The sequence below is a fragment of the Aotus nancymaae genome, unplaced genomic scaffold (assembly GCF_030222135.1).
Source record: "Aotus nancymaae isolate 86718 unplaced genomic scaffold, 86718_ANA_hifiasm-v0.15.2.pri h1tg000002l, whole genome shotgun sequence".
Taxonomy (NCBI): Eukaryota; Metazoa; Chordata; class Mammalia; order Primates; family Aotidae; genus Aotus; species Aotus nancymaae.
In genome coordinates this window covers 6,962,383-6,972,720 of record NW_026988413.1, presented here as the reverse complement: position 1 = coordinate 6,972,720, position 10,338 = coordinate 6,962,383, and the positions used below count along the sequence as shown (strand labels likewise).

Genomic DNA, 10,338 nt, shown 5'->3' with positions numbered 1-10,338 from the left:
AGTTATTCTAATGGATAAGTAAGATCATCACTGGTTTTAATTTGTGTTTCCCTGATGACTAATGATTTTGAGAAACTTTTTGTGTGTTTAATAACCACTCATATATCTTCTTTTATAAAGTGTCTTTTGGAGTCTTTTGTCTATTTCTGGGGTGTTTTTCTGCTTGATTTTTAAGAGTTAAATATTCTTAATATTCAAGTTTCTTAATATGTGAGTTGCAAATATGTTGTATAAATCTGTGGCTTGTCTTTTTATTCTCTTTAATGGTGTTATTCAAAAAGCCCAATTTTACATTTTAAAATTTTGGTTTTTTTATTTCCTAAGTCCCTAATATGCCTCACAATGTTCATTTTGATGCTGTTCAATTCACATTTTCCTGTATGATTCATGATTTTTATGTTTCCTCTAGAAACCTTTGCTTACCTCTAGTTCACAAAAATTTCATTCTATGTTTTCTTTTGGAAATGAATGTAAAGTTTTAGATTTCACATTAGGGCCATGATCTATTTCAAGTTAATTGTTGTGATGATGTGAGGTAAAAATCAATGCTCATTTTTTCCATATGGATATTGTGAGAAACAAACTCACCCATCCAAACCCAAAGAATGGACTGAGAGACCCGGAGTAGAGTGAAAGTGAGACTTTTAATGACAGTGATGCAAGATCGGGTGCTTGGCCCACAGGCGCACCCCGTGCAGTTTCAACAAGCAATTGATCCCCTAGTGCGCGGACAACTCCCGGTTCCTCATAGACTGAGTACTACGGGGTCACAATCTTCCCGGACATTGCCTGTTGATTGTTAGGCAGGGACTTCAAGTTTGTTCTTCAGGGTCTTTCTGCTGCGTTGTATTGCAGCCCACCATGCATTGCGACTGTCTCAGGATTCTTTAAACATTTGATTTATGGCCCTAGTGGCTGCACTTAGCTGATAAGAAAGGGTACTATTATTTATGTTGCAAGCTAGCCTAAACTAAATTCTTTGGTGGGTGGAGAGGGAGTAGTTGAGGGGGCCCTGACGGATAAAAGCCTGGCCGTTTTTCACATGTACCCCAAAACCTAAAATGCAATTAAAAAAAAAAAAAAAAGAAAGAAAGGGAAAGCAGGAAGGGGTGGGATGGGGGTGGCTCAGTACGTTCTACTTCTTTATCTCTCTATTTCCATGGAGAAATAGAGAGAGAATGAAGCCTGCTTAAACCTATACTGAGGCACTTAGAACTGAAAATGGACCATCACATGTAGGTTATTTTCTGCAGATATCCAGTTGATCAACACCCCTTGCTGATAAACTCCCCTTTCCCCACTGATATAATCAGAATATTTACCCCTCCATGTCTCATGTTGAAATTTGGCCCACGGTGTTGAATGCAGAGGCTGGCAGGATGTGTCTGGGTTACGTGGGCAGATCCCTCATGAACAGCTTGGTGGCTGCCTACAGGAATGAGCCCTGCTTCTGTTAGCTCATGGGAAAGCTGGTCGTTTAAAGAGCCTGGCATCTCCCCACCCCTTGCTCCCTCTCTCACCATGTGACTTGCCTGTTTCCCCTTTACCTCCTGCCAAGACTGGAAGCTGCCTGAGGCTCCCACTAGAAGCAGATGCCGGCTGCATGCTTCTGGCACAGCTTGCAGAACTGTGAGCCAAATAAATCTCTTTTCCTTATTAATTACCCAGCCTCAGGATAGCAATGCAAAACGTACTGTAACACCCATCTTTGTCAAGAATTATTTCACCATTTTTGCACAGATTGATTTCTGAATTCTATTCTGGTTCTTTTAAAAAATTATTTTGGTTATTCTAGATCTTTCCTTTCCTGCATCACTGCTAGTAACCCTTTACTTATATGACTCAAATTACATTTTCTTGCAGGTGAGGATTTTAACCATACAAACCCAGAATTTCATAAAGATTTTTTAAAATCTGGATTTAATATAATTATCAGTAGAAGCTTGGATATCGAGAGAGAAGTGCCAGATACCAGGAGTAAAATGTATGTTCTCTCTTTCTCTCTCTCTCTCGTTTTCTAGATAGACAGATAGGAAACAATTACTAACCAGATTTTAATTTTAGCATACTAGATAGAAATGTTATAATATAGATTCCTATTTTTAGGACTTGAATTCAGATAATGTCAAGATTCTATTTCAAGATTCTAATGCTTATAGTGTAGAGAACATCTTTTTCATGGGCACAAAATGTGTTCTAGAAGTTTCCAAGAATTGAGTTACCCACAGATCTTTTTATTAAATCACCAATAAGGGCTTCTGACCAAAGGGGCATTCATTCCTGATACAAAATGCTCTGGACAGCTGCCGTTTTTCCCCCTCAAATCTGCTTTTTTTTTTCCCCAAAAAAAAAAAAGTTTCCTTCAATCATTGTATTAATAATCATTATGTTAGTGATTATTAACATAATGATTATGTTATGTGATAAAATAAACATTACATAAAATTTACCATTCTAATCCTTTTTAAATGTACAATATGGACAGTCACATTGTGCAGCCATCAATACCAGCCTTCTGCAGAACTCTCTCACCATTCCAAACTGAAAAGCTGTACCTGATATGATTTGGCTCTGTGTCCCCACCCAAATCTTATCTCGAGTTGTAATCCCCAGGTGTCAAGGGAGGGACCAGGTGGGAGGTGATTGGATCATGGGAGTGGTTTCCCTCATGCTGTTCTCATGATAGTGAGGAAGTTCTCATGAAATCTGATGGTTTTAAAAGTAGCAGTTTCCGCTGCACTCTCTCTCTCCTGCCACCATGTAAGACGTGCCTTGCTTTCCACCTTCCACCATGATTGTAAGTTTCCTGAGGCCTCCCAGCCATGTGGAACCATGAGCCAATTAAACCTCTTTTGTTTAAAAATTACCCAGTCTCAGGTAGAATCTTTATAGCAGTGTAAAAATAGACTAATAGAGAAAATTCGTAGTGGGAGTAGGGCACTGCTCTAAAGATACCTACAAATGTGGAAGCAACTTGGGAACTGGGTAACAGGCAGAGGCTGAAACAGTTTGGAGGGCTCAGAAGAAGACAAGAAGATGTGGGAAAGTTTGGAATTTCCTAGAGACTTGTTGAATGGCTTTGGTCAAAATGCTGATAGTGATGTGGACAGTGAAGTCCAGGCTGAGGTGGTATCAGATGGACATGAGGACCTTGTTGAAAACTGGAGTAAAGGTGACTCTCATTATGCTTTAGCAAAGAGACTGGTGGCATTTTGCCCCTACCCTGGAGATCTATGGAACTTTGAACTTAAGGTTTGGAAAATTTGCAGTTGATCGTGTGTAGAATTAGAAAAACCTATTTTCTGGGGAGAAATTCAAGCCCAATCCAGCTGCAGAAATTTACACAAGTAATGAGGAGCTGAATGTTAATAGTCAAGACAATGAGGAAAATGTCTCAAGGGCATTTCAGAGATCTTCATAGCAACTTCTCCCATCACAGGCCCGGAGACCTAGAAGGAAAAATGATTTTATGGGCCAGGCCCAGGGCCCCACTGCTCTGTGCAGCATTGGGACAAGGTGCCCTATGTCCCAGCTGCTCCAGCCATGACTAAAAGGGGCCAAAGTACAACTCAGGCTGTGGTTTCAGAGGGTGCAAGCCCCAAGCCTTGGTGGCTTCCATGTGCTATTGGGCCTGTGTGCACAGAAGACAAGAGCTGAGCTTTGGGAGCCTTCACCTAGAATTCAGAGGATATATGGAAACACCTGGGTGTCCAGGCAGAAGCCTGCTGCAGGGGCAGGGTCCTCATGGAGAACCTCTACTAGAGTAATGTGGGGAGGGGAAATGTGGGGATGGAGACCCCACACATAGTCCCCACTGAGGCACAGCCTAGTGGAGCTGTGAGAAGAGGGCCACCATCCTCCAGACCCCAGAATGGTAGATCGACCTACAGCTTGCACCCAGCACTTGGAAAAGCCACAGGCAATCAACACCAGCCCATGAAAACAGCTGCAGAAGATGTACCCTGCAGAGCCACAGGGGCAGAGCTGCCCAAGGTCTTGGGAGCCCACCCTTGCATCATTGTGCCCCAGATATGAGACATGGAGTCAGAGGAGATCATTTCAGAGCTTTAAGATTTAGGGGCCAGGCACCGTGGGTCACGTCTGTAATCCCAGCCCTTTAGGAGGCCTTGGCGGGCAGATCATGAGATCAGGAGTTTGAGACTGCCTGGCCAGCATGGTGAAACCCCATCTCTACTAAAAATACAAAATTAGCCAGGCATGGTGGTGCGCACCTGTAGTCCCAGCTTCTTGGGAGGCTGAGGCAGGATAATTGCTTAAACCCAGCAAGCCAAGATTGCACCACTGCACTCCAGCCTGGGTGACAGAGTGAGACTCCATCTCAAAAGAAAAGGAAAAAAAATATTTAATGACTGTCCCTCTGGGTTTCAGATTTGCACGGGGCCTTTGGCCCCTTTTTTTGCCCAATTTTTCCCATTTGGAATGGGAATATTTACCCAATGCCTATACCCCCGTTTTATCTTGAAAATAACTAACTTGTTTTTGATTTTATAGGCTCATAAAAGGAAGAGACTTGTCTCAGATGAGACTTTGGACCTGGACTTTTGAGTTAATACTGGAATGAGTTAATACTTTGGGGAACTGTTGGGAAGGCATGACTGGTTTTGAAATGTGAAAAGGATGTGAGATTTGGGAGGGGTCAGGGCAGAATTATATGATTTGGCTCTGTCCTCACCCAAATCTCATGTCGAGTTGTAATCCCCAGGTGTCGAGGGAGGGACCAGGTAGGGGGTGATTGGATCATGGGGGTGGTTTCCCCCATGCTGTTCTCATGATAATGAGGGACTTCTCATGAGATCTGATGGTTTTTAAAGTGGCAGTTTCCCCCATGCTCTCTCTCCCACCACCCTGTAAAATGTTCCTTGCTTCCCCTTCACCTTCTGCCATGATTGTAAGTTTCCTGAGGCTTCCCCAAACATGTGGAACTGTGAGTCAATTAAACATCTTTTGTTTAGAAATTACCCAGTCTCAGGTAGAATCTGTATAGCAGTGTGAAAACCAACTAATACAGTACTCATCAAACAACTCTCCGTTTCCCACCCCAACACTCCCTAGAACCACCATTCTACTTTGTGTGTCTATGAATTTGATTACTTTAAGTTCCTAATATAAGCGAATTCATACAGTATTTGTCTTTTTTTGTGACTGATTTATTTTGCTCAGCATAATGCCCTCAAGGTTCATCTATGTTGTAGTGTGTAAGTGCTAATGCCTTTCTAGTATCTTTTAGGTTCTGATGGTTTCCAGACAAAAAGGGCTAATATTCTTCTTTAAATGAGAAATACTTACATTAAGGAATATCCAGGAAACAGGAGAAAGTGGGGCCACTTTGCCTTGTTGCAACTTGTGTGCAACACAAACATTTGAAGCCACAAATATCACTTATGCTGTGGCACACTCAAGAGATGTAGAATTTGTACATGATGATACAATGTATCTGGGTCATGATAAAATAAAAATTTTAATTTACTCAAACCATAGAACATGGTATTAATATTAGATAACAGTGTTTCACTGAACTGAATATTTTTCTACAAAGCTCAATGTTTAAAAATATCTTTTAAGTTATGAAACTCTCTCTGTATTACCGTTTATTCTCCCTAAATCTCACCTTCTAAAATAGTGTCATTGCTTTTGCTTCCCTTCCCTATCACATGATTACTGTTCAAAAAGTAGAACGTTTAGGGAGATTTGTCCAAACAGAAAAGTGGACTTGGCAGTTTTAATAATCAAAATATAACTCACTTACTGGGAAATTCAATTCTGTACAAAGAACCCACTACTACATTTAAAAATCAACTTCTAAGAGTAGCTACCACTATCTGGAGTCCAACCAGATTTTTAGCCATTATTGTAATAGCCATGTTATTTCATTAAATGGAATTTTCATTTTAGCTTTGCCTTACTTTCTAAAAAAATGTAATCTGGTCTCCTAAAATGAGTTTGGAAGTGTTTCTTCCTCTTTCAATTTTTGAAAGAGTTTGAAAGGGATTGGTATTCATTCTTTAAGTAAATTCAGCAGTGATGCCATCAGGTCCTGGGGTTTTCTTTGATGAGAGATTTTTATTCTTGATCCAATGCCCTTACTCATTTTACTCTGTTCAGATTTTCAATTTCTTCACGATTCAGTTTTGATGGGTTGTATGTTTCTGGGAGTTTATTCATTTCTTCTAGGTTGTCCAATTAGTTGGCATGTAATTGTTCATAGTAGTCTTTTTTTTTTTTTTGAGACGGAGTTTCGCTCTTGTTACCCAGGCTGGAGTGCAATGGCGTGATCTCGGCTCACCGCAACCTCCGCCTCCTGGGTTCAGGCAATTCTCCTGCCTCAGCCTCCTGAGTAGCTGGGATTACAGGCACGCGCCACCATGTCCAGCTAATTTTTTGTATTTTTAGTAGAGACGGGGTTTCACCATGTTGACCAGGATGGTCTCGATCTCTTGACCTCGTGATCCACCCGCCTCGGCCTCCCAAAGTGCTGGGATTACAGGCGTGAGCCACCGCGCCCAGCCTAGTCTTTTATTCTCTGTATTTCTGTGATATCAATGATGTCTCCTCTTTCACTTCTGGTCCTGTTTTTTTGTTTGTTTGTTTGTTTGTTTGTTTGTTTACTCTTCTTTTTTCTTAGTCTAGCTAAAGGTTTGTCAAATTTGCTTATCCTTTTAAAAACCCAGCTTTCGGTTTGGTTTGTCTGTTTCTCGTTTTCCTAATCTCTATTGCATTTATTTCTGCACTTTGTTCTTTTCTTTCTTCTACTAAATTGGGGCTTAGTCTGCTCATCTTTCTCTTGTTCCATCAGGTATAATATTAGGTTGTGTATTTGGAAACTTTCTTCTTTTTTGATACAGGTGTTTATTCCTATAATCCCCAAGCGTAGTACTGCTTTTGCTGCATCCCATATGTTTTGGGATTTTTTTTTTCATTTCCATTTGTCAAGATATTTTAAATTTCCATTTTACTGTCTTTTTATTTTATTTTATTTTATTGCATTTTAGGTTTTGGGGTACATGTGAAAAACATGCAAGATTGTTGCATAGGTGCATACGTGGCAGTGTGATTTGCTGCCTTCCTCCCCTTCACCTTTATCTGGCATTTCTCCCCATGCTATCCCTCCCCAACTCCCCACCCCCCCGCTGTCCCCCCAACTCCCCTCCAATAGACCCCAGTGTGTGATGCTCCCCTCCCTGTGTCCATGTGTTCCCATTGTTCAATACCCATCTATGAGTGAGAACATGCAGTGTTTGATTTTCTCTTCTTGTGTCAGTTTGCAGAGAATGATGGTTTCCAGGTTCATCCATGTCCCTACAAAGGACGTGAACTCATCGTTTTTGATGGCTGCATAATATTCCGTGGTGTATATGTGCCACATTTTTCCTGTCCAGTTTATCATCAATGGGCATTTGGGTTGGTTCCAGGTCTTTGCTATTGTAAACTGTGCTGCAATCAACATTTGTGTGCATGTGTCCTTATAGTAGAACGATTTATAATCCTTTGGATATATGCCCAGTAATGGGATTGCTGGGTCAAATGGAATTTCTATTTCTAGGTCCTTGAGGAATCGCCACACTGTCTTCCACAATGGTTGAACTAATTTACACTCCCACCAACAGTGTAAAAGTGTTCCTGTTTCTCCACATCTTCTCCAGCATCTGTTGTCTCCAGATTTTTTAATGATCACCATTCTAACTGGCGTGAGATGGTATCTCAATGTAGTTTTGATTTGCATTTCTCTAATGACCAGTGATGATGAGCATTTTTTCATATGCTTGTTGGCCTCATGTATGTCTTCTTTTGTAAAGTATCTGTTCATATCCTTCGCCCATTTTTGAATGGGCTTGTTTGTTTTTTTCTTGTAAATCTTTTTTAGCTCACTGTAAATTCTGGATATCAGCTCTTTGTCAGACGGGTAGGCTGCAAAAATTTTTTCCCATTCTGTTGGTTGCCGATTCACTCTATTGACTGTTTCTTTGCTGTGCAGAAGCTGTGGAGTTTGATTAGGTCCCATTTGTCTATTTTGGCTTTTGTTGCCAATGCTTTTGGTGTTTTGGTCATAAAGTCCTTGCCTAGGCCTGTGTCCTGAATGGTTTTGCCTAGGTTTCCTTCTAGGGTTTTTATGGTGTTAGGTCTTATGTTTAAGTCTTTAATCCATCTGGAGTCAATTTTAGTGTAAGGTGTCAGGAAGGGGTCCAGTTTCTGCTTTCTGCATATGGCTAGCCAGTTTTCCCAACACCACTTATTGAACAGGGAATCCTTTCCCCATTGCTTGTTTTTATCAGGTTTGTCAAAGATCGGATGGTTGTAGATATGTTGTGTTGCCTCTGACTCCTCTGTTCTGTTCCATTGGTCTATATCTCTGTTTTGGTACCAGTACCATGCTGTTTCGATTACTGTAGCCTTGTAGTATAGTTTGATGTCCGGTAGTGTGATGCCTCCTGCTTTGTTCTTTTTGCTTAGAATTGACTTGGCTATGCAGGCTCTCTTTTGGTTCCATATGAAGTCTAAGGTGGTTTTTTCCAGTTCTGTGAAGAAGGTCATTGGTAGCTTGATGGGGATAGCATTGAATCTGTAAATTACTTTGGGCAGTATGGCCATTTTCACGATATTGATTCTTCCTAACCATGAACATGGAATGTTTCTCCATCTGTTTGTGTCCTCTCTTATTTCGTTGAGCAGTGGTTTGTAGTTCTCCTTGAAGAGGTCCTTTACGTTCCTCGTTAGTTGTATTCCTAGGTATTTTATTCTCTTTGTAGCAATTGTGAATGGCAGTTCGTTCTTGATTTTTACTGTCTTTTTAAAAATTTCTTCTTTGACCCATTGGTTGTTTAGGAACATGTTGTTTAATTTCCATATATTTGTGAGTTTTCTGAAATTTGTCCCATTACTGATTTCTAATTTCATACCATGTGGTCAGAAAAGATGCTTGATATGATTTCAATCTTAGATTGTTAAGACTTGTTCTGTGGCCTAATATTTGATCAGTCCTGGAGGATGGCCCATGTGCACCAGAGGAGAAACGTATGCCCTTCAGCTGTTGGATAAAATGCTCTGAATGTGTCTGTTAGGTCTGTTTGATCTGAAGTGTGGTTGAAGCCCAGTATTTCCTTATTGATTTTCTGTCTGGATGATCTGTACATAGGTGTAAGTGGGGTATTGAAGTCCCCTGCTATTATGTTATTGCAGTCTATTTCTCTCTTCAGATTATTAATGTTTTCTTTATATATTTAGGTTCTCTGATGTTGGGTATAGGTATATTTACAATATGTCTTCTTGATGTTATATCTTAGTAATCAATTGGCAATATAATATTGTTGTATCTTAATGAATTGGGCCCCTTATCACTATATAAAATGACCTTCTTTATCTCTTTTTGCAGTTTTTGACTTATCTATTTTACTTCAGTATAAGTGCTCTGCTCTCTTTTGGTTTCCATTTGCATAAAATACCTTTTTCCAACTCATCACTTTTCATCCTTGTCTATCCTTAAAGGTGAAGTGAGTTTCTTGTAGGCAGCCTAAGTTAAGTCTTGTGTTTTTAATCATGTTTTTCAAATTGAGATTTATGTATATATTTTCAGAAGACTGCAGATTCTTACTGAGATTATCCAGGACGATTCTAAAATTTCATCTTCCCACTTTCATATATTATTTTTAATAAATATATATTCAGGAGGACAGCCTGTTACTAGTCTCACTGAATTTCAGTAGGTAATAAGAAAAATATTAGTACATTATACAAATGATGTCAAACAAAGACAGACCAAATACATAAATTACATGTTATAACAAGTTACTTTACAGTATGGCCAATAGATTTTTTTTTTTAGATGAATTCTTGCTCTGTTGCCCAAGCTAGAGTGTAGTGGCGTGATTTCAGCTCACTGCAACCTCTGCCTCCCAGGTTCAAGCAATTCTTCTGCCTCATCCTCCCAAGTAGCTGGGATTACAGGTGCCCGCCACCACACCCAGCTAATTTTTTTGTTTTTTTGTTTTTTTGTTTTTTTTGGTAGAGATGGGGTTTCACCATGTTGGGCAAGCTGGTCACAAACTCCTGACCTTGTGATCCCCCTGCCTTGGCCTCCCAAAGTGCTGGGATTACAGGTATGAGACATCACGCCTGGCATGAATTTTTTAAAACAATATTTCACATACAAAAATAGGACTGAGAGATATTTTTTGAGACAAGAGTTTCACTCTTGTTGCCCAGGCTGGAGTGCAATGGCATGATCTCAGCTCATCACAACCTCTGCCTCCCAGGTTCAAGCGATTCTCCTGCCTCAGCCCCCTGAGTAGCTGGGATTACAGACATGTGCCACCACGTCCAGCT

At 40.4% G+C, this 10,338-nt stretch overlaps 1 protein-coding gene across 1 annotated transcript in view; it reads left to right on the top strand.

Moving 5' to 3' along the window:
• Positions 1 to 1,592: 1,592 nt before the first annotated feature.
• The window catches only part of GALNTL5 (polypeptide N-acetylgalactosaminyltransferase like 5), a 45,827-nt gene continuing 37,081 nt past the window's right edge, over positions 1,593 to 10,338 (top strand). Inside the window, 2 exon segments of the mRNA XM_064380558.1 lie at positions 1,593 to 1,629; positions 1,864 to 1,984. Coding sequence (XP_064236628.1) covers positions 1,593 to 1,629; positions 1,864 to 1,984 — 158 coding nt within the window.